Source organism: Protopterus annectens, chromosome 2.part1 (assembly GCF_019279795.1).
Source record: "Protopterus annectens isolate FY-2018-M chromosome 2.part1, PAN1.0, whole genome shotgun sequence".
Taxonomy (NCBI): domain Eukaryota; kingdom Metazoa; phylum Chordata; order Ceratodontiformes; family Protopteridae; genus Protopterus; species Protopterus annectens.
In genome coordinates, this window is record NC_056729.1 from 1,078,718,231 (window position 1) to 1,078,743,003 (window position 24,773).

The window sequence follows — 24,773 nt, forward strand, 5'->3', positions numbered from 1 at the left end:
GACTTGTACCGGTTGGCTAGACAGAGGGACTGAGCTAGGAAAGATGTGCAGCAGATAAGGGTGATAAAGGATAATGAGGGACTGCTGTCATGAGATTATGGCATACATTTTACTTTTAGACTTGTATCCTTCTGAACATTAAAGCTAATGCATAACCTGTTTTCTATCAACTTTCTGTCTGTCCTCTGTGCAGATGAGATAACACCTGTTCTCATGCTGTAATTGACTAAACAGCAGAATGGGTCTGAGACCCCATCGCTGTGTTCATGTTGGTTGTAGCCAGGAATGGTATCAGGCCTATGGAGACCTCTATGTGTTGCCTTTGAGAGGGCATTGCAGACATATTTCCTGATCATGAGGGCAGGGTGGCAGGTGCTGTACAAGTACATGTTTACCTATGGGGGGATGGGGGGATGTTTACACTTCACCTTTCTGCAGCCGGTTGCTTATATCCATGGCATATGTGTATGTGATATTATTTATCACCACTACAGAGCAGATATGTATGTTGCCTCTGGAATTGCAGACATACATCTGGAAGGCCTAGTGATTGGCCTTGATGGATGTCTCCAGTTTGCACTCAAAGACAGCCTTAGGGTACATCACCTGTGACCTTATTTGCTTGTGCAGCACAAGTTGACTTGGCTTCCAGTGAGGCACCTGTTCCTTCTTGGCCCATCCTGCAATTATTTCTACCTATGATGGTAGTTATGTATTGCTGCTGTCCACCACAGGCATTCAGCCTACCTTGAGGGGGTTGATGTTGTCCTTTCAGGTATTGCTGAGGTCAAAAAACTATTTAGGTGCCCACATAGTATTGTGATGTTGCTAGTTCCAACATATGGGGCACCCATCATGTGGGCCTTGCTCATTTTCCATGCCTGTGTGGGGGACATTATGGAGGTGTGGAGGCTACAGCTTCACAGACAGTAGGTGGAAGTACCTCAAAGGATAGGACATGTGGAGACAGGCCAACAACATAGGGGACAAAGCTCCAGAATTGGGTACAGATTGTATGTCATTAGTGCTGTTATACACATGGAGCATTGCTAGATTGACAGGGTTAGTCTGGACATGCATTTACTGGGTGAATTGACATCTGACAGTGATATGTCTCTGAAATACCTCTCAACTGCTATGTTGTCAATAGACTGGCCAGATGTTTGCCTATTATGCTTGGCTTGTTCCTCGAACATTGTCTGTTTTTGTGGGGTTGGTAGAATAATGTGAGGATTGTAGTCAGTAACTTTTGATATTGATTGGTGTTCCAGACATCATATCCTTCAGGGATGTTATGTTACAACACATGTAACACCAACTACTGTTTCAGCTTGTAACACCATTATGTGTGATATGTCCCTCTTTCCAGCCCTCTGTCCCACAAGTACATCATGCATTGTCCAGATGCCTCCACTATGAGGTGCAGAGGTATGGTATATCATTAATTAACACCTGGACTCCAGTTATCATTCCAATGACCTGGCAGACTCTTGGCCATTGTATGCAGCGGTGGCCAGAATTATAGTTCCACACCCTGGTAATTCTGTGGAAATCTGTACATATGACAATTATGTCTGTCTGGCCATTGTGAACAGACTTCCAAGGGTGTGTAGCAGTGTTGTGTGTAGATGCTTGTTAGGCTGGGTAGGGAGAGTATAAGATGAGTGCCATACATCATTTACCTATCTGACTCTGCATGCTGCTACAGCTGCTGGCAGTCTATCATGTCTGTATGCTTGTAGGGGCTGACTGTGAAACATCATATAACACCTCAGGATTCCCAGTACACTGTGAACTGGGTCAGTATATATTGGTGTAGTGTGTGACTGGCAGTCGAGATATGTTTGCTCAGACAGGATGTTTGTTCAGACAGCTGTTCTTCTGTAGAATTAATTTTTGGTACTGGTATGTTGCTGTGACTGTGGTGAAAATGTTTTTGAGTGGATATTTCTGCACCACTCTCTGCTTTTCACTGCAGTTCCATCCCTGTAGTGCATGCTATATTTGAATATACTTGGGTAATTGCCCAGAGGTGATGTGGGGGAGTGTCATGTTGGTCTTACTGCACTTCATAAGGTGCTGGGTGACATGTTTGGCAGCTGTCAGGGTATTTCCATTCTATTACATCATTGCAGTCATATCTTTACACTGTCCAGAGGCCTAGAACCTGTCCAGATGTGTGGCTCATATGTTTGGTCTGTTCCCCAGAGAGTTGCTGTCCTTGGCTAATCTGTGGGATACTCTGGGGAATGCAGTCAGTAAATGCTAACATCCATTGGTGTTACTGACTTCATATCCCTCAAAAAAGATATGTTACAACAAAGCCGGTAACACCAGCGACTGTCTACATTCATAACAGCAATATGTCCAATATACCCCTGTGTTTGGGCCTCTGTCCCCCAATATATGTTAGGTTTTGTCCAGATGTCATGCACTAAGAGGTTCAGAGGTATGCAATATCATTATTTATTGCATTCATTCCTGCTACCATCCCAGTAATGTCATAGACCCACAGACATGTAACAAGGAAGCGGCCATAGCTATGAGTCCTGTGCCTGTACATTCTGTGGGAAACTATACAATTGAGAGATCTGTGTATGTCTGCCCATTGTTAAAAGACTGTGTGTGTCATGGGCCCTTTCTATCTGACTGTGCATGCTGCTCCAGTTTCTGGTTCCATATCACCTGTATATGTTTGTACATGCAGACCGTGGCATGTCCCATACCATCTCACAATTCCCAGTACACTGTGACTTGGGACAGTATATGCAGGGGTAATGTGTGAGTGGCAAACGGGATTTTGTTGCTCACACAGTCATTATACTGTAGTGTTCATTTTGCTTACTGGTATGTTACTGTGACTGTGGTGCAACGTTTTGGGGGTATCCTGTTTTCCAGTAGTGTTACATCCCTGTAGTGCCTGTTATATTTGCTAATGCATGTGTACAGTCTCAGAGTTGGACTTTGGTAGTGTTATGTCAGTCTGATTGTAGTTTGGACATTGCTTGATAGCTCAGTGTAGTTTCCCTGCTGTTGTGTTACGCCCACATATTTGTAGGATGTCCAGGTGTCTGGCTGATAACTTTGGTCTGGTTCCCATAATTGTTGTGTATTCCTGACACATCAGTGGGATGATGTCGGGAATGAGGTCACTAACTAATGAGAAGCAATTGAGTCCTAGAATTGTGATATTTCAGTCGATATATGTTAGGACATACAGTGTTACTGCATCAACTTTCTCAGTTTATCTACTGACATATTTTGGATATGTCCCTATGTTCTTGCCTTTGTCCCCTCACTTTGTCAGGCTTGTTCCGGATTCATTGCAGTGAGGGGTTCTGAGCATTCCCCTCCACTGCCAGGATTTTCACAGAATGTCCAGATGTCTGGCCCATACTTTTGTTCAGTTCAACAATTTATTTGTATTTGTCTGGTAAATCACGGTGATGATCCAAGGATTTATGTCAGTAAATAATGACATTTCAGTTTCCATCTTCATATCCTTCAGTAACTGTCTGCTAAAATGCACCGTTGCTGTAGCAAATGTTTTCATTTGTAACAGCAATATTTGAAATATGTCCCTATATGCCCCCCTACCTTTTACAGCCTTTGTACCTTTGTCCAGGATTCTTGCACAAACAGGTTGAGAGGGATGGTTCTGAGGTATAACTGCACTACATGTTATATACGTATATCTATATGTTTCATCAGATATAAATATATATATGTGTTTGCATATGTATATGTCTATATACAACTCATGACTGGTTCCACAAAGCTTTCTCCCAAATGTTGTATGCCTCTATTGCATGATATGTTTGGAAAGGCCCTGTCGAAGGCCGACAATATTGAAGCTGATATTGTCGGCACCAAAATGTCGAAAGCGAAATTAATTGCGCATGTAAACAGAAATCTCTGTAAAGGGAGATTTCCATTTACTGCAATGCAGAGTTGGTATATTTAAGTAGTGGGGGTGTGGGAGGTGCAGGGGGGCTTGCAACCCTGCATAGAGCAATTTGTGTTGTGTTTGGGGGGGGGTTATGTGTGTTCGATGTTAGAGGGTTTCTACATTTTTGTTTTGATTATTACCCTGTCGACAGTTTCAGTTTTCGACTTGGTAATATAAACGCGTTTGGAAAAACAACATTAATTCCTATATCTCAGATGGTGTAGTAGTACATTCCTTTGACTATAGTGTTCAGGATCTAACACTTGGGACTGTTTTTTTTTTTTTTTCATTAATGTTAAATGACCAGTACGCATGATATGTTTGTTAAAGCATAACCCTTTCTCACAGCTCAGATGATGTTGTGGTATTTTGCTGTGATTGTAGAGGACATCATCCCAGGTTTGTTACTTGGCAGGGATGACAATTTTGTTGCTAGGCAGAACAAGGTCTGATGGATACAGAGTGATTAAGGCACATTTAAGCATATTATACTTATAATTTTATATTATAAAATAATATAGAAATAACCCACGGCTGGGTGTGGGTAATGCTGGATTTACACATGTTGGCATGGTTTGATCACGAGGGCGAAGCCCAAGTGACCAAACAAAGCCAACCGTGGATAAATCCAGCATTAACCACACCCAGCCGTGGGTTATTGCTATTATAAAATGGTGTTTGTTTTGTTTTGTATTGTGTTATGTTTGTGTTCTTGTTATTTAGGATTTGTTTGCTTTAGTCTGTATTCTTGCACTTTGGGTGAGATAAAATAGTCCACACATTTAGTTAATGTTTATTGTTTATTTTATTTGTCTTTTTATTTAAATACAAGTTATTAATTTTTCAAGAGTCAGAAATAATTATATAAGTAAATATAGTTTGTAAAGGTTTTGGTATGTCTTGATGTTGTAGTTTCTTTTATATTGCTTCTGACTTGATGGTTGTCTATGTTGAGATGTTGTCTTGAGTTCCTGTTGGTGTAGTATATATGTATGTATAAAATCAGATATATAGTTTTAGTTATATGCAACTATAAATTTACTTACTTATTTTGTTGGATTTCTATGTTGTAGATGTTTATTGTTCCACAGTTTATTATTTGTTGTTTGTCTTGTGGTTTTTCTGATTCATTGTCCAGGTATGGGTGTTCTGTGTTATGGAGTTTCATTTTTTTTTCTTGGTCTATTGTCTGTTGTATTATTGATATTATCTTTGTTTACTGAATTTTTTGGTGTTTCTTATTGTGAGATTATTTTTCCCCTTGTTTTGAATTCATCTATTGATGGTTGGTAATAGGATTGTACTGATGTTTCACTTTTATGTCCTGTAACAGTCATTATTTGTAATGCTTCTATTCCTGATTGTGAGAGTAGTGTGACAGCTGTTGCTCTTAAGGAGTGGTTTGTGTATTTTTTGTGATAGGTTTGCTAGTTTGCAGATTTCTGGTAACATTTTTGAAAGTTTATTCCCATGGGTTGTGTTGTGTACCATGTTTCCATTTTGTCAGATATATGTTGTGGATGTTTTTTGGGGTGGAGAAAAAGTTCTTGTGTATTAGGTCGTCTTTTTTGTAGGTATTTTTTGAAACTTTTTACAGGACATAAAATGTCTGCAGTTTTCAAACATGAATGTTTTGTGACATCGTAGTGTTCTGTGTGGTTTTTTGTATGTTCATTAAAAGTTTTTGTTACGTATTCTCTGCCATCTGTATCTTTCTTTATTGTAAAACTTTGTTCTGTGAGGTATTGTACTCCTTCATTCCCACATCAGTGTAGCTGTATGTCAAACCAGACTTTTCTTACAAATCCATCTGCTGTGTTTGGGGAGAATATTTGTCTGTTTCTCAGTTGTGTTATTTCTTGTACTGTTAATGGGTGGTGGTGTTCTGCTGTATCTTTTCCTTGTCTTCTGTAATTTTTAATTATTGATTTAAATACATTATTTGCATTTGTTATACGTATATCTGTAATTATTTTAATCTTTCTGTTTAATGGTGGGTTGTTTATATATCTGCTGAGTCCTGCACATAGGGATACAAATGTACTTATTACATATTCTTTTCCTTTTTGGTTTCGTACTGTAGCGTAGAATTCTCTAAGTATTGGGTTTACGTTTTCTGCTGTAATAGTGTGGAAGTCTATGCTGTAGTTTTTCTGGTTTTGCCAGTTTTGAAAAATGTTTATAGCCCACTGTGTTTGTTTTCTTGTACTTCTTCTTTTTCTAGTTCTAGTATTGCTATTTCTTCAGGTGTTTTTTTCTGCAAGTCTTTTATTAGGATTTTGTGTGGTATAGGTTTGAAATGTTTTTTTTTACCTTTCTGGAGTTTATGACTTCTCATGTTGTTGTGTTGGAACATGTTACCTTGTAGCACAGCACTTCCTGTTCTTGTACTTGTAGAACTTCCTTGCTTGTTGACTGTTTCATCATGGTGTTACCTTGTAGTACTTCATGTTCTTGTACTTGTAGAATTTCCTTGCTTGTTGACTATTTCATCATGGTGTTACCTTGTAGTACTTCATTTTCTTGTACTTGTAACACTTCCTTGCTTGTTGAGATTTTCATCGTGGCTTCTGGCATGCTGCTAAATATTTCTTCAATTTCTGTATCACTTACTAAATCGAAGTTTACTTCCATTTTGTTTTTTATTTTATTTCTGTGGTATGTCCTTTTGGTGGTTTTTGTGTGTCTCTTTATAGTGTTTCTGTTTAAGAAGTCTCGTGCACGTCTGTGAAGAGATGTAAGTAAACAGGGGAGCATGGTGTTTGGTGTTTTTTTTTTACTTGCAATATACAAGATTTGCTATGTGTATTGAGGTTGCTGCTGAGATGTTTTTGCAGTGTTCATGTTGGTTTTTAAGGGTACAGAAGGTTAGGAAGCTGGGACGGTACTTTTCTGTTATGTGCCAGTGGAAATACAAGCTTACGTATAGCATTGTATGTGTTAGTTGCATAACAGAAAAGTATTGCAGTATTGTGATGCAGAACTGTAGCATAGCTGGAGTGAGAGAGGCAGCTGCTTAGGGAGAAAGGTTTATGGGGTATTTTTGTGGGGGGGGGTTTGTTTTTTGTATTGCAGGATTTAATTTACTTGTTGAATGTAGTTTAATATGGCAAAGAGGTTGAGTATTCCTGCTTATGAGGTGAGGGAGGGAAGAATCTATGTGAAGCAAGACTAGGTGCTGGGTGGTTGATGTAGATGCGGGAGACTTCCTTATCATTTTTAATTCTTTTTGTATGTTTAGACAGACGTCCCTATGTAAACTGTGTAGTTAACAGAAGTCACGAGTGAGGATGGATAGGGTTTTATTCATTTAATTAGTTTACATTACATTTCACCATTGGATCTGGCTATATTTATTTAATTACTGTTGCAGGTCATGGAATGAGCAGTGGTGAGGGAATGAGGAGTGTAACAGTTGAATTATTGTTTTTTTTTTTTTATTGTTATTTAGCTGCAACGTTGAGTTCTAGGCTCATACTGTGCTGATGTGTGTGTTTAACATTTTGTAGTTGTCGCTGCATGATACGTTACAGGCTGGACTTTTTCCGTTTGTTCGTTTGGATTTCCAATGCACACGCTGGTTGGATTAGCTAATCAGCGTGCACGTTTCTTGGCTTTCGGAAGCCTTTATTGTATAATATTTATATACACATTATAATTTTACATTTACCTTATATGACACTCCCCTATGTGCTTTCATTAAATTATATTCTTGTGTGACTATACTGTATGGGGCACTTGTATTTATATGGAGGTTTCACATCTTTTCTATAATGACATCTCACTTTTGGAACTGCTACACTACCCTGGCTGACAAAAAAGGTTGCTACATAATTTAAGTTTACTAAAATAATTTTAACACTACTTTCACATAGGAAAATAAGTTGCCTGTCTTGGAACTTGAACCATGAACACTTGTATGTAAAGGCATGACTGTAACCACTACACGGCCTCAGCTTGGAAACTTTACCTGTTTATTGCATTTAGCTCCTATAGGATGTTTAAGCTATACTAAGTGGATGGCCATAATGTGCATGCCCACTTAGGTACACTTACACATTTCTTAGGCTAGGGGAAAAATAGTTATAATATTATTATTATATTATTAGGTTATGTGGGTGTGTATTGTGGTGTTCTGACAACTACTTGAGACTGCAATCGTGAAATGCTGGCATTGATTTGGCTTTCAGGCTTCGATCCTTCAGGGACTCCTGCTAATACATATCCTGTTATCTATCAACTTTCTAAGTGTGTGAGGGCAATTTTTCAGGCAAGTCCCTAATGTAGTTTTATTCCCCCCATCATGTTTGTCTTTGTTAACATGAACTGCTGTGAGGGAATGTTGCTTTGCTTTCAGAATTCTACCCTTACATGATTCATGCTGCTGCATGACCTGTTCTCTATCAACTTTCTATGTTTGTGGGGCTGTGTTGTGCTTTATCACATTTGGGGGATTTATCCCCTGTTATGTGTACATTTGCACACATTTCCTGCTTTAGCAGGTTGCAAAAGTGCTGTACGGCACTTTAGCAATGTAGGGGGTGTGTCACAGACCCAGTAACACACCCCCTGCATTGCTTTCTTATTGCCATTGTTATTTCAGTGTCAGCGGACACTGAAATGATCATTTTATCATTTCAATGTCTGCGGACACTGAAATCCTGGCATAATGGAGCAAAGCTCTAATATTATGCCAGTCTGGCTTAGAAAGTGCTGTATGGATCTTTGAGTGCAGGGGGTCGTGTTTAGTGTCCGTGCACTATTTGGACATGCCCCCTGCACTTATTCACGGTTTGTGTCCATGTAGATTAAACAGCAGAGTGCCTTCATGCATATGCAAGGTGCGCTGCTGTTCTAAATGGGCAGGAACTGCTCTGAGCAAGAATATTCTTATTCTTGCACAGAGCTTCATGAATCCCGGGATTAGTCTTTCAGCAGGTGCTGCTGTCATCATTCCAAAAAATAATGAGATACAGATGACACGATGTCTGCTTAACAAACCCATATCATTTAAAAATAATTCTCCTGTGCAATGTTTCATAAGTTCTGTTTTGTCTTTTTCCATAACAGAATCACAAGAACTACAAGTCTGAAGACCATACACATCTTGCTAAGTACCACACTCAGGACCCCAAATGAACTTGTGGGTACTCATCTAATCACCTACATTACTTTTGAAGAAGATAAAGTCATTATTCTGCATATGCAGAGGAAATTTCTTCAACTGATGGGGTAACCATGGGTAATGTATCCCTTGCTTCTATGTGTTCTAGTTATATGTTGGCAGAAGTTCAAATCCTTGTTTTTTGTCATGTGAAGGTATACAACATCCATTAAGGTGGAGTCTCTGACAGCATGGACTGACAGGCATAGATTACCACTCAGTAGTCTTTAGGAAACTGGAGTACAACGATAAAGGCTAAGGGTTTTTAGATCAATAATTTTTCAATAGGAACCTTTGGTGTCATTCTAGCTGCATGATGTATGGCTGGGTACATGCAGAAAGCATCATCATATTCAATAAGTGGTCTAATTTGGACAGGGTACAGACAGACTGTAGCATCTTTGACCTAGATGATATATTTTAGGAATTCATATGTTCTAGATAGAAGGATTTCCTAACTACTGTTGCAAGATTGTGGTTAAATGAGAAGGAATTTGCAAAATAGGTGGCAAGATTATTGATTACTGTGTCCATGTGAAGTATAATGTTGGCTATGCTGTAAATTGTAGATAAAGGGCATTTCTCAAAGGTGACAGTACTGCTTTTTTACATTCATAGTTAAGTACCAGGCTAGCTGCCCCTGTGGGCCACTTTAAACCTAGCCAGTTTCCCTCTTTATGCTTGAGTTATCCTATCCCATTTGGTTAGTGATTGGCTTTACCCATACTCTCATCGATAAGTATATATTATCCTTAATGGTAACTACTGGAGTCATACCACGGATAATTTGAGGTGACCTACACATGGGATAAAGCATGTAGAATCTGCCATTAGTAGTACAGGGGGTAGTCCTGGGCTAAACTTTCTGTTGTCTATGCACAGATTCAAATTGTGCTTGAATACGGACAGGGATAAGCTTAGCTTTTTTCATTCAGTCTGAATCCTTTCTCTGTACATGACTGGTATGTAAGAACTAGTTATTTCTTTCTATATCAATGGAGGAATGGATAATGACATCCATCTTGTCATCACTGAAGTCAGGGTTTGTGGTATGGAAATCAGAAAAGTATATACAAAAAGTATGGGTCCTAGGACTGAGCCCTGTGGTAACCCTCTGCTTACTTCCTACATTCTAAAGTGTTACTAACCACCTTACTTGCATGAGTTCTATTAACTACACTGAAATCATTTTACTCCATAAGGGTCTACCTTTTCATTTTTTAGCTTATTTACATACCAGAATGGGATAGTGTCAAAGGTCTTGTCCAAATCCGGATATGCTGTATGGACTGTATACTGCCTTAACCATCTAAATGAAGTTTAAGTTGAATAGACAAAATCTGGCCTTGACAAAACCAAAGTATTTTTGGTCACTTTGTATGATAATTTTAATATTGTAGTTTAAGAGGTCAGATATGATAAGTTCCATGGCCTTGCAAATTAGGCTTGTTGGGCTAGTAAGCCATACTTCCCAGGGTTGTGATAAGGTCCCTTTGGTACAGGTGCACCAGTATTGCTTTGCAAACTTCAGGAATGGCATAATGGTTAAGGCCATTACCTAACAGGGACATACCCTGTGGATATTCTTAAGTTGGAGAGATGTAGGAGGGGTTTAGTGAAAGCATGTCTGGTGTTATTAATTAAGCATTCAGGTAAATTGTCTTGGCCCAAGGAAGGGATGTTTTCAGTGTTAGAGAGTGCAGTCAGGATACATTTTCAGTGTTAAGAGAGTGCAGTCAGGATACGTTCCATAGTGATCTTAAGGGTGAGTACAACTCAGGGATTTATAGAATTTCAGTGTCTGTTTCTGGAGTACAATTAGCATGAAATCTGTCTGAAAATATGTTAAATATGTCTTTAGGGTCTGAGTTGGTAATTCCATTTTGGATTAGTTCCACACAGTCCAAGGTGTTATCCCTCGTGTACTTAATGTCAATAAGGAAGAATTTATAGTTACATTTGGCTTCTGATGTCAATTTCAGTTCATGTTCAGGATCCTTCCGATGGCCAGTTTTAGTTAATTGATAATCTTTTTGATTACGTCTTTAATGAGGGAAGATTTGTTATGGAACTTTACAGATATATATTTTTTCTTTTGTTACACAGCTTATTGATAGTAGAGTACCACCTGGGTGATTTGTTTTTAAATTTCAAATTACATTTGGATCTAGCAGGGACTGCAAGATCTATACTTTTTTCTCCTTTTTAATGTGGGAGTACAGTTCAGATGAATGAGTTGCAGCTGAAGCTTCATGGACAGCGGTGACATTGCAAGTACATTTACACATCTCATCAAAGGGTTTAAGCAAGTTTGTATGTTTAAAGTAATTTAATTCAAAATTGTTTACTGCTGAGAGGTTACTGGCTTAAAAGGAGAAGGTTATTAATTTTTGGTTTGACTTAATCAGGGGTGAAGATACCAAAGGCTTGGTGCATTGGTGACAATGCTGGTGCATGGCTCTTAATTTTTGCCACCAGTGGTAGGAACAAAGTAAAAAATAATTATTGGAAAGGCTCTTGAGTAAGGATACTTTTTAAATGCTGGCACAACTAACTTAGAACTTCTCAAAATAAGTTCCAATTTTAAAAGGCATGGACCAAAGATAAAATGATATATATATATATATATATATATATATATATATATATATATATATATATATATATATATATTTATAAAGATAGCTCATTAAATACATTTATGAGTATATCATGGTCTGTTGCTGATAAGGGCAGTGTCCTACTGTATACTGGGCTTGTATAAAAGTGATTTGGTCTGATGTAAGGCTCACCACCACCTCCATCACCATCAACATCATGCAATAGACTGGGGACATTCCCACACACTAATATTTTACTTAGGTTTACTATCAAAATGTCGAGGTGACTTACTTCAACCATTCACACCCCCAACCCGGAACAATGAAAAAGCATTATGCCGATTGCTTGGAATGTCGATTCCTTTGAAGGAAAGAATCAACATTCAACCGCTCACCATCCAGAAAAAAACATCTGCTACGACGGGGAAAATGTCTTGCCCCACACCCCCTGCTACTTATATATTCTAACTCGAAGATCACACTACAGTGAGGGAACAGGTAATTTTCCCGATCCCCACTGTGGTGAGATGCACTTCAAAACACAGATGCTCCAAACTGCGAACACAGTCTCTGTATCGACGTTTCAAAGTCGACAGGAATTATGTTCACAGTTTTGCCTCTCTGCTGCTCCATGTTCATCCTTCTGTCGGTAAGCCACCTCGACATTTTGATTGCATGCCTTTTACTTAACATTATTGATAAGACACAAATTAGATTTTTCTTGATTCACTACAGGGAAACATTGGTATCTTGTCTGGTTACACTGAACTAGAATTTTTAAAATTATTTGTCTCAGCAGTTATCACAATTGTAGCAGTAAATCTAATTTCTTCCTTTGTCCCTATAGATGCATATCATTCTATTCACATCTGTTGAATATTTGCATTTCTACCAGCTGTTTACATGTCTAATGATATCTAGCATTACGTTATATGTACTGTAATTCTGTCTGGTTAGGTACTGCCCTGTTTACCTGTTTAATGTTTTTTTTGGTGCTGTTGCCTAATAGTGGATAGTGGTATACTGCATACTGCCTTAAATGATGAAAACTTAACAACACTGCACTACATAGAAGAAAGATCTGTATGTTTAATTTTCCAACTAATAGGCTTACTTTCCTTTACTGGGATGCTTCTATGCTCATGCTGCAAGAACAAAGCTTAACAGCTCATTACCTCTATTGAGTAGTTGCGAAAGAATTTCACTGCTACTGTCAGATGGATTGCTCTTGATGGAGGGTTCAGCATTTAGCTTGACTTTTATACCTCTCAAAAAAATTAGTTTCAGTAACAGTGACCTCTACAGTGTGTTAATGTTATTGTGTCTTCAACTTAAACCCTCCTCAGATGGAGGAGAGATACTAAAATGGCCAGTCCCTGCACACAACCATGTTTTTTCTGTCTGTTAATTTGATTGGTTCAGGGGATTCTCAATCCATACCTCACTGACTCCTTCAGTCTTTCTCCTGATGGGCTGGTGACAGCACCACAGGGCTATTGCTGGAATGAGAAGGAGACATCCATCCCATTTCTTCTCAACAAAGGTTGTCTGTGCTGGTGGCAGGACCTTCATTAGACAGGGCAAGACACCAAGTTAAATTCATTCCTTGTCCAGGGTGTAAACCACTAACTACAACTACACACTCAGAGATCACAGTCAGGTGGTAGGGAGTAAGCCAGACAGCTGCTGAAGCACCCATCTATCACTCTGTCCCTGCAGATTCTTACGCCGTGGCTGCTCATTTGAGCCTAAGTATAGCTGCAAACCATGGGAAAAATACTATAAATGCTTACCATGGGAAGATTCACACCTTTGTGTACGTGCTAATCCTTGGCCTGTCTGCTACGAGATAAAGTAACATGTGATCCCTTTAGGAGCCACTAGCATCCAAACATCAAGCCACAGCTGTCTCCCTCTACCCAGGATGGGCAAGTCAGCAACAAAGCTCAGTTCCAACCTTCTCAGACTGCATCCACAAGCAAATGAATCTCTAGTAAAATATGGGTCATTTTACTCACAGTGAAGGTGTTTTCCCCACTATGTAAAAAGACTGGGTTTCTACCTTGTCTGTTAATGAAATTCCGGGCATTCCCTGAACAAGGGTCAATGACCCTGCAAACAAAAGTAAAATCACATAGAATTACAGTTAAACGGGTTTATGATGGTAAAGAAAACGGAACAGCAAAATGAATTACTTTATTTTATCATGTTTGTCATACCCAGTGTCTTATTTTATAATGCTGGCTTTGTTATGGAGCTGCTGTTTTTTCTACATTGTCTCTACCAGAGAATGCTACAAGAAAATAGTAAAGTGATTCAGATTATTCAGCATGTAGTAGGCAAGTACATCACAGCTTGTAGGTCACTGTATCAAAAAAAAAGGCAACACTTTTTTTTCAGCCGTTACTGCTTTACAGTGCATCCTTTGGTATGTACCTTGTCAGCACTTTAAATTAAAAAGGTTAGGGTACATAGTCAATAAGTGATTCCTCTTGCCTATCTCACTTGATTATGGGTAACACATTTTGTCTCCCAGCTCATACCTGGTCCATTTTAGAGACAGCTTTATATATTTAATTCTATATACTCGGGATCTCATTCACTTTTGCTCTTGCTACCTTCTTCTTAATGTTCATCAATGCTCCATGGTACCAGCCACGCACAGGTAAAGAAAAAAAATCCTAGTTAATCATTTACTAGTGAACTATGTTTTTTGTACAGTTAGATTCATGTTCTATTATGTTCATAGGTTCATAGGTAGATACTAGGCTATCTGCCCTAGGGCATTTATAAGCCTAGCCAGAGTGTATTTGGCTTCCTCCTCACTATTAGATTAGCCTACTGTGCTTCTGTAAAGTAGGTCACAGAAGGTACCCTTTTAAGATTAATTTACTGTGCCTCTGTCTAGCAGGGACACAGAAGAGATCCCAGGGGTGAATTTGCGATTTCCCATCCACGCGTCCAGATTTCGCTTGAAGAGGGTCAGCGAGGGTCTATGTCTAACATGAATTGGGATTCTATTCCACAGTGACGGGAGCCTCTGGGAAATTAATCTGTCCCTCCAGCATGTCCTATTTATTTTTGTGCTGAGGTTTAGGTCCCTGGAGCATGTAGCTCTAAGGGACTTGGATTTTTTGAGGTGGAGCATGTCCATTAATTATGGGTTTGACATGGCTTTGTACGTCAGGCATAGATCGCCTCTGAGTAGGCGGTAAGCAACTGAGTAGAGCTGGAGTTTCTTTAGTCGAGCTGCATAGGACATCTGTTTGTAGCCCATGATCCTCTTGGTGAGGTACTTTTGGGGTCTCTCCAGTTGCCGCAAGTGTCGGGTAAGGTACATCCCAAAAGGGGCATTGTATTCAATTATGGGCCTGATGAGTGACGAGTAGAGGGGCACAATGACCTCTCTTGATATAGATGCGAACCCTTTCGTGATAAGGTGGGCTATATAGAAGGTCTTTCCAACCACTTTGGCAATGTGATTATCAAAGGAGAGATTACTATGTTGGTCCCCAAATCTCTAATTACTTCTTCAGTACTTAATGGATTACTACCTATGTGGTAATTTGTGGGCACCTTGTTTTTCCCAAAGGGGATGACTATGCACTTTTTAGCATTTAACTTGAGGCCATGGCTCTGGCACCAAGCATCCATCTCTGTGAGACCCTTTTGGAGGATGCTTGTGTCAGCTGGAGATTCGATTATGGCCCCCAGTTTGCAGTCATCTATGAACTTTGTCAGCCATAATCCCCCCGTGTTAGCCTGGACCTCAGAGAAGTATATACCGAACAAGAGAGGTCCCAGAACTGAGCCCTGTGGGATGCCACTTGTAACTGGTTTGGATTCGGACATGGCACCTGCGATTCTGACCATGTGGGTTCTATCTCTGAGCCAGTTTGCAACCCATCTTGTGATATAGGGGTTGATATTTAAGCTGGTAAGCTTATTTATTATGCCCGAGTGGGGTATTGTGTCGAAGGCTTTTGCGAGGTCCGGGTAGGTTGTGTGGACTACCTTGCCTCATCTATGGCTTTGGTAACTGTTTCAAAGAAATCAACTAGGTTTAAGAGGCAAGATCTGCCCTAAACAAAGCCGGATTGGGTAGGGTCCAGTGTCTGGAGGCTCCCAGTGTCTTTGTTTATGAGTTCCATGATAATATACTCCATAGCTTTACAGACCAGATTAGTCAGGCTTATGGGGCGATAGTTTCCAGGGTCCGTTGTGGCACCACCTTTGTGGAGTGGGACCACTGTAGCTGTACGCCATTCTTTGGGTACATATCCTGTAGTAAGGCTAAGTTTGAACAGTGACTTAATGTGAGGGTTCAGTTCTTCTTGGAGCTCGTGTAAGACACAGCCTGGGACACCATCTGGTCTCATAGATGATGTGTTTTTTGCTTTGGAGAGGGCAGCTTTCACCTGTGCATCTGTGATGTCAGGGAGGTTACATTCAGTTGGGATAGACATTTGCTCCTTTGGGGGGAAGGGGGGGTTTACGCTGAATCTGTCTGCCAGGATGTTGGCTATGTCTGTAGGTTCGGTATATTTTGTACCATTATGCAACAATTCAAAGCATATCTGGGAGTTTCCACCCATGTTCCTGACATAATTAAAGAAGGCCTTGTGATTATCTTTAGTGTCTAGGGCAATTTTTCTTTCGAAACTGGCCTTTGATGATTTTATGAGGGATCGAAGTTTCTTGCTAATAATGATCAGAGATGCCTTCCCTTTTTGGGATTTTTCTCTGTCATGTAGTAGCTTCCTCCTTCTGTTGTATAGTTTATTTATGGCCGGGGTCCACCAGACCGGTCTCCTGCTTTTGGAGGAGTGAGTCTTGGTTTTATTTGGAATAGCATGATCCATGCATTCCTGCAGGTGCTCATAGAATGCATCTGTAAAGGATTCTGTGGATTGGGCTGTATTATCCGCTGGCCCAGGGGCTTTGAAGGATTCCACCTCAGTCTTGAGAAGTGCAAAGTTGGCTTTTGAGAAATTCTTTACAGCGATTTCCTTGGCTGGGGGTGGGGACGGGATATGGATGTCCAGGGAAATTTGTTTATGGTCTGTTCTTACCAATGAGGAGTTTATCTCTGGTGTGGAACATAGAGTCCCCATGTTGGTGATGACCAGGTCCAATATGTTCCCTCTTGTGGGAGTGGTGACCAATTGTTCCACTGCGTTTGAGTTTATAAATTCAAGGAACCATTGGGCCAGGGTGTTTGGGCTTGAGTAGTTTTCCCAGTCAGTGTTTGGGTAGTTGAAGTCACCCAATGACATAGTGTTTGGAGAGCCTTTCATATTCTCCAGTGTTCTCAGGAATGCCAAGTGGGGTTCCTGTAATAGGGAGGGTGTTCTGTAGCAGGCTACAAACTGAAAGGCAGTTTTTCCTGCTGTTAGTTGCACATGGATGGTTTCCGATGCTTCGTGCAGTGCCACTAACCTGGAGGTGTAGGTATCTTTGATGAATATAGATACTCCCCCTCCTTTTGTGCTTTGGTCTGAGTTTTGGGGCCAAAACGCATGGTATGAGTTATAACCTGGTAGTGCTGGGATACTCTCAGGAGCCTTGAACCAGGTTTCTGTTACTGCAAAGACATCGATTTTCTCCATACTGAGGAGAGCCTCGAGTGCGTGCATCTTGAGGTTTAGATTTCTGGCATTGAGTAGCATTACCTTTAGTTTTTTTATCCTTGGGTTGTCTATGGAGATGGGTTTGCCCTTTGAGCCTTGCCTAAAAAAGGCACTATGGGGGTGGCAAGAGCCTTGGCCAGTACACAAAAGCCTAAGGGAGACAGGTGCAAGCCGTTCCTACCGAAGCAACGTGGCTTGTCGAGCATGTCATCCCAGGCTGACAGACACTGGATCCCCTTTGAATGACACCAATACTTTAGCCAATTGTTGAAACTGATCATTTTGTCTTTATACTGTGGCATCATTCTTGGTGAGGGCAAGATGCTACTCAAGGTCAGGGTCATACCAGCCTGGGCTACATGGTCAGAGAACTCCTCTATGTCTATTTTCATGTAGTCCAGGGAGGTAAGTCTCAGGTCATTCACACCAGCATGGACAGGGACGGAGTCATAATTGTACTTGCTTTGGAGTGACCTGAGTGCTTGCGTTATGTGGCGGATCCTGGCACCCGACAGGCAGCTTACAGTGACCTTCTCCTTGTTCAGTCTGGTGAGTGGGATGTCAGTGTGCTGGACAATAGAGTCCCCTATAACAAGTGTATTTGGTGTGTTGTTTGGCCTTAAGGGCTGTGACTGTGAGGCACACTGATTTTGTGAGATATGTGATTTGTGGGTATTGTTGAGGGGTGGCTGTTGCTTGGATATCTGCTTAGGAGGTCTTTGCTGTTCAGGCAGATTTTTATTTAGAGCCTCCAAGTATGTTTTTGTGTGTTTATGTGTTGGGTATGCAGATGCAATAGGTCTGTGTGAGACTGGATTTGTGGTGTAGGTGGTTACCTTTTCCTCCTGACTGACTGTGCCAGCCTTGGGTTGAGAGAGCTCTGCCTCCAGTTTGGCTGTGTAACTGCATCTCTCACATGTATTAGAGTTTGTTGGAAGGAGGAGAGGGTTGTCTGTGTACATAAGGCAATTGTAACATTGCCTCAAAATTCCAAGATTCACCAGCTGGACTGGAGAGTAACCTTGAAACTGACCCTTGGACATACCAGATTAGTATAGGGAACTGTTTTTTTACTGATCAGATTAGGGAAGGGAAATGATTTTTCACCTGATCAGGAAGGACCAATCGGGAGCCTAATACTTATGAGAAGTCAAGGAGGGCGTAGTGCTTTAGTTAGTTAGTGTTTCCTTATAAGAGCTGAGCAAGTGCAGGGCTTTGGAAAGAGAATAGAGTGATTACTTTGAGAGTTTGAACAGTTCTAAGGGAAAAAGTGAAGAGCAGACTTTCTGGAGCCTGGAATAGTTTAAACCTGCTTTGCCGGCGCTGCCCGACGCTGCTCAGCGCGCAAAACCACGCAAAAAGAGAGTTGTAGGGTTTTAAGAGAGAGAGATCAAGGAGTTTAGAATTGACCCAAATGGCCAATAAAACTACAGCTTGTCAATGTCATTGTCTCATAAATATAAAACTATTTTAATTATGGCAGAAGTTGAAAGGTTAAGCCATATTATTTCCAGGAGGATTTTTTGAACTACTTTCAAAACAAAGCTTTGAAACAAAACAAACATTAATAACTTGCAAGGCATTACCTTCAAGTAGACTTGGAGTCTTAAGTTGAATGATGTACTTTGTTTTGTCCTCGCTGCTAATGCAGCATGCGATACTAGTGGTATTTGCTTTTCCACCACTGCAGATAAATGATGAACCATCTGCAGAAATCATAGATGGCAAAGAATAAACCACAACATTAGCTGGAGAGCTAATTTTTCGTTCACCATTAACAAGCAGCTCACATGAGTAACTTCCTAAAATAAAATAAAAATAGGTTACATGAAGGCACTAAGAGCATAAAACTGAGCTGTTTACTACTAAAGCTGTTATCTGTTTAACAAGATATTTCCAAACAAACATATGCTGGTATATGGCATGTAATGGATAATCACAGCAAAGTGAATGGAGAGGCACTTTTTTGACATGAAACTATAATCTACAAAAATTCAGCAGTAACTGAGATTTCATACTATACAATATGCAACTCATAAAACCAGCAACAGTCTAGATCAGGCACAAACAGAGAAAACGTGACAAGCTGATTTATTGGTACAGCTGATATATTTACAGGAAAGGTAACATGCATGACAGGATGTCACAAATACCAGGAACCAAACACCAAACTTAGTATAAAAACCAAGAAGAGACTAATCGAAGCACCAGTTAATATTCCAGTTTACTGAGCACTTTCGTCAGCATCAGTCAGCTTATTGATGCTGACAAAAGCACTCAATAAACTGGAATATTAACTGGTGCTTGGATTAGTCTCTTCTTGGTTTTTACACGAAGGATGCCACAAATGTCAGTGGGCTTTAGCTCACAACACTTCAGTGGTTTAATGAAAACTAGTTTGCATCTTTGGATCAACAAAGGAGATGTAAAATTATTGGTGACTAGGCTTCCCACATATAGATTCCTGTCAAATTTCTGACAAATATGGAAGCCTTATGTGGCAGACATAGTTGTCACAATTTCACCTATAAGGTCACCACATTAAATGTCAGGATCTGATCAGCTACTTTGGTACTACAGGCTCATAGAATTTTTCCTCCTCCCGCACAAATAATTATTACCAATTGGTAGCTGTTTTCAGATGAAGGATATTTGGTTTACATTCACCATCTGTGTCTGGACATACAGTTTCCAAGTTAACAGTTGAACATATATCACAGACATCAAGTACAATGTAGCTGACGTGCCTGTGTGATACAGGTCATCTAATCAACTTGCTTGTCAGTGAGCCATGACTTGGCAAGTAAGCTTATCAAAACTGGTTTAATTCAAAAACTTTATATAGACAATGTCCTGTAGCCTTCTTGGTGGAGACTTTGAACCCTATTCCCCTTAATTAATAAAACTAGATATGGCATCACAAAATGATAAGGTAAGTTATCAAAGTTGTTATTCATAGTCTCTCCTTTTAAACAGGCACATCAATTCTGGAATTATTGAAAAGTGAGTTGTTTATGTAACAGACCCCAGGATTCACTAATCTTCTGTGTAAGACTAAATTAGTCTTACACGGAAGCGCCAGTCTAAGAGTATGATGGCAGCGCACCAAGCATATTAATGAGAGCGAGCTGGCCTCAACTCTAAAGCTTACACGGAGCGTGGACGAGTGTAGGGGGCGTATCGGACTGCCGAGAAGTCCAAAAATCCACACCCCTGCAATGAAGAAACTCAAGAAATATCGAGTTACATGAGCGAGTCCGCTCACATGTGTTCATTGTAACACTACACTCCACCATATGTTAAACCACGTACAAATTTAAAAATTAAAAGAAATTTTTTTGTTTTATTTCCGATATAGCTGCCTGTATTTGCGTGTGTTTGCCCATTGCTTAGCTACAGTTAGCAGCTTAGACACCAAAGAGGATAATAAGAAAAATATATGCAAATTAAGCAAAAAAGTGACAGCGTAGTGGTTAGAGCCTTCGCACAAACAGGAGGCATTCTTGGTTCGAGTCCCACTACTGCACATTCCATTTTCTGTTGGAAATCTGTATACAAAAATATTTCCTGACATTTTTTTATGTATAAGTTTTGTAGAAAGCATTGAAATGTTAAATGTAGTAGTGAACGAATTATATACATATAAAGGTGAAATGGTTATGCATTCTGAGGCATGAGTACCTTATTTTAAGCAATATATACCTTATTTTAAGCAATATAAAGTACTGCTAAGCACATTTTACCAGTACTGAGCATATTTAAATTAAATTGCACATAACTAGCACAATGTCTTTGTACATAGCTGCGCACCACGCCAACCAGCGCAACCACAACTTATTTGCACGTAGCTGCGCACCGCGCTAACCAGTGCAACATCAGGCAATGTCAAGCAAAGTCAGGCAAAGTTGAGAAAAATCAGCTAAACACAGCCACACCTCCTTTTCTGTACCTTAACCAGTCAGGTCTGCCCAGTAGGGAAATAAAAAGCAGTGAGAGGGCTCAAACTCAGGATACTGTACACTATAGTCACAGTGCATAACCACTAAGCCATGACAGCATTTCATAACCAGGCACTTTCAACAGACACATATCAAAGGAATTTTAAACATTGCAAACATCAGCTAAGCAGGTGTGAATACAGCTGAGTTTTTTCAAAACTGGCCAATCACAAATAAGTGTAGGAAATGAGGCATATTTAAGCCCCACAGGCGGGAATGCTATAACTGGTTGTAGCTCTCTTCTGCAGTCAGCATGGCTGGTGTTGGAGAAGGCACTTGATTTAGAGTGCAATGCTGGGGCATTGAGGAGTTCAAAGTAATGGATTGGCTCCTTGTCCACAATCATGAGGAAAGACTCCTGCGGGGCCAGTACCCGAGTACCCAATATAAAATGGAGGCCTGGAACAGTCTTGCTCATGATCTCACCAGTGCCACTGGTGTTTTTCGGACTGGTTAGCAGGTTAGGCACCATTATTCTGACCTGAAGCGATGTAAGGAGGATCAGCTGGACCAGTGGATCCAGGAATCCTGTGCGATGCTTAATGCCCCAGTACTGAGTAAGTAGCCATTGTATTAAGTTGTTAAGAATTGCTATGCTTGTCTATACTATGGATAGGTATGTCTCAATATCACTGCATTTACTTCACAGCTGCATGTGTCCGGGCTATGAATCAGCAAGCCCATGAAGATAGGCTGCAAAGGCTGCATCATCAGGCAGGTTAGTAATTATTCTGTATGTACTGTTATATAAAGTAAATGAGAAAGCTTTCAAAAAGTGTTTTAACCCAATAAATAAAGGTGTAATAATCCTTTAATAAATGTATAATTCCTGGAGTGCGTCTGTGTCATTTTCTTTGATATGTTGTTGTACTGTTGCATTCTAAAAATAGTACTGTTGTATTAAGCAGTGTTAACCCACACTTGGGTAGGCTCATATAACGTGGATGAAGGGAGTGCCAGTAGCTTTTATGCATATTTACAGCCCTCAACTGTTGGTTCATGCCCAGTATGTACAGGTTAATCTGGCACATGAGTAGCTTGGTATTGTGTTTCCAAAAATGTCAGTGTGCTGCCAGAAATGTAGGGAGCTGTTAACATATAACTGATACTTTCACCTGAACATATGTAGATAATTATATGAAAGTAGAGCTGTCAGTGTACCATCTTAGCAATAGTGTGTGTGAGCAACTCTCAAAATACGTAGCAGTAACATCTGCATCTGGACAGTTTGTAAGATACAGCTCATGTATATAATAATCTAGCAAAATCCGATTGCACAATATAAGGGCATTGGGTAGTGTAATAATACATGTAAGGGGCATATAACTGCAGTTAATAGGAATGTAGTGAAAACTAGAAGGATATATAAGTTGTTAATTGAGCTATCATTTTCCACCCTACTGTATGTGTATAAAAATGCAATTCCACACCTCAATCAGTATGTCTAATCTCAAAACATTTGTTGGGACATATGTCCTATTGGTTTATAAATATTTGCATTTATTTCTATGCATGTTCCCTGTTAGAATACCACATTATTGGTGGTCTGTTGCCATCAATTCAACCTGCATGCTGTTGTAATGTCCACTATTGTTCTATATATGCATGTGTTATGCTTGTTTTTCAACTGTTGAAAATCTAGTGTGTTGGGTTAATGTGAATACTTCTGCATGCTGTTATAACTAATTGGGAATGCTGTTGACTGTTACTAGCCCGTATCTTTATTAAACTCTCCAAAACATAATTCGTATGGGAAGGCCGGTCCCAGCAGACCCACCTGTCCCACCTCAGCTGGCCATGGCACCTGGCACCAGCAGGTCCTGTGCCCAGCCTGGGCCCTCCTCCTCCATTGGCCCTGTGCCACCTTCAGGTGGAAGTGCTGCAGGGGATGGAGCGCACCCCTCCCGTGCAAGCGTGGGTGGAGGAGGGCTACCTATCACCCTTCGAACGGTCTGGGCTGTGGTGAGTACAGAGATTGAATGTTCTGTTGCAGAACCTCTATGCCAGCTTGAGGCATGAGTGGCGCAACTCCTGTGTCAGCCTGCCCTTCCTACACAGCCCCCAGCACAGCCACCCTCTGGGCTGTGAAGGTGCAGTGGTGACTGCCCATGGGTGGGGACCTCAGTCCCACTGTTTCCATCTGGGGGCTCATGGGCTTGCGATTTCCAAACATCCCTCCCCGTCAAAGGTGTTCACCCACCACATGTGTCATATACTGCCCCTGTATGTGTCTTGTTTGTCTTATCTGTTTACCTCCCCAACCTACCTACCCAAATATACCTACTTCCCCTACCCCACATTCCACTCTCACCCAAAAAAAGGGCAATTTGTTCACAAAAAAAAAATTATGCCCCATACATAGCTGCCCATTTTGCACACATGTCCACTGGACACATAAAATGTTATTTAACTGGCATTGCAACATACTTTGTTGTCATCACCCCTCTCTCAGGGGTTGAAGGTTTCATATCTACCTCCAAATTTATTCCATATGCACAGCTGTTGCTGGTAAAGAAATGGGCAGCTATGGACCTTCCCTACACCCGTCCTGCACATCCTGAGCTATTTTCCATACTGTCTTTCCCTCTTTGTGCCTCTTTTTCACCACTTTCCTATCTCCCCATTTTTCTTTTCTTTCAAAGAAATGAGCGCAGGGGTTAGCGGGAGTAAGCACTATTAAGCAGTAGTTAGCGGGTTTGCGTGTGTTTGCGCTTAGCTAAGCATTGTTAAGTATCGAGCAAACCCGCTTACAACTGCTTACAAGTGCCTTAGCCACTCTGTATGTGAGGGCCCTTGTTCTGCTCAGGAGCAAAATAAAACACCTCTGTCAGTCTCGAACCCAGGACTTTGTACACACTACACAACATGAAGTACTACTAAGCCACAGTAGATATACATCAAGTTGGTGCTTAAATAAATATATCATGCATCAGAATGAGTGAATGTAAAGGAAAAATAGGAATACCATACCACACAACTTGTTCTGTGGATGTTTACCAACAGTTGTTGTGGGATTACATTACATGACTGTGATAAGGGAAGCTGCCATTCTAGCAGGTAATAATGTTACACCTTCACGTTACAACCCTGCACAGTATCACAGAAGGACAAACACTGGCATATCTGTTTAGGGCAGAGGCCATACCTCCCAACTGTCCCTAATTTTCAGGGATGTCCTTGATTTTGAAACAAATTTTAGCTCTGTCCCTCTGAATCCCTCCGAAAACTACTGACTTTGGCCAGAAAGGTGGTGAATTACACTTAATGAATAATGACAATAATTAAGAGTTAGACACTTCTTTTACTTCAGAAAAGGCGCATTAATTCATATGCTCTGATTCTCTCAATGTCTCAACTTAATGGCACTAATATTTTAAAGGTGTCCCTGACTGTCCCTGACTTTTTCTTTACTTTTCCCTAAGTCTGTTCAAA

At 40.4% G+C, this 24,773-nt stretch overlaps 1 protein-coding gene across 2 annotated transcripts in view; it reads right to left on the reverse strand.

Annotated features, from left to right (window-relative positions):
• Positions 1-24,773, reverse strand: part of LOC122794329 (mucin-3A-like) — a 1,511,548-nt gene that overhangs the window by 761,482 nt on the left and 725,293 nt on the right. For both annotated transcript variants that reach the window (XM_044062634.1, XM_044062633.1), the window contains one exon: positions 18,930-19,145. In XM_044062634.1, coding sequence (XP_043918569.1) covers positions 18,930-19,145 — 216 coding nt within the window. The remainder of the gene's footprint in view (positions 1-18,929; positions 19,146-24,773) is intronic.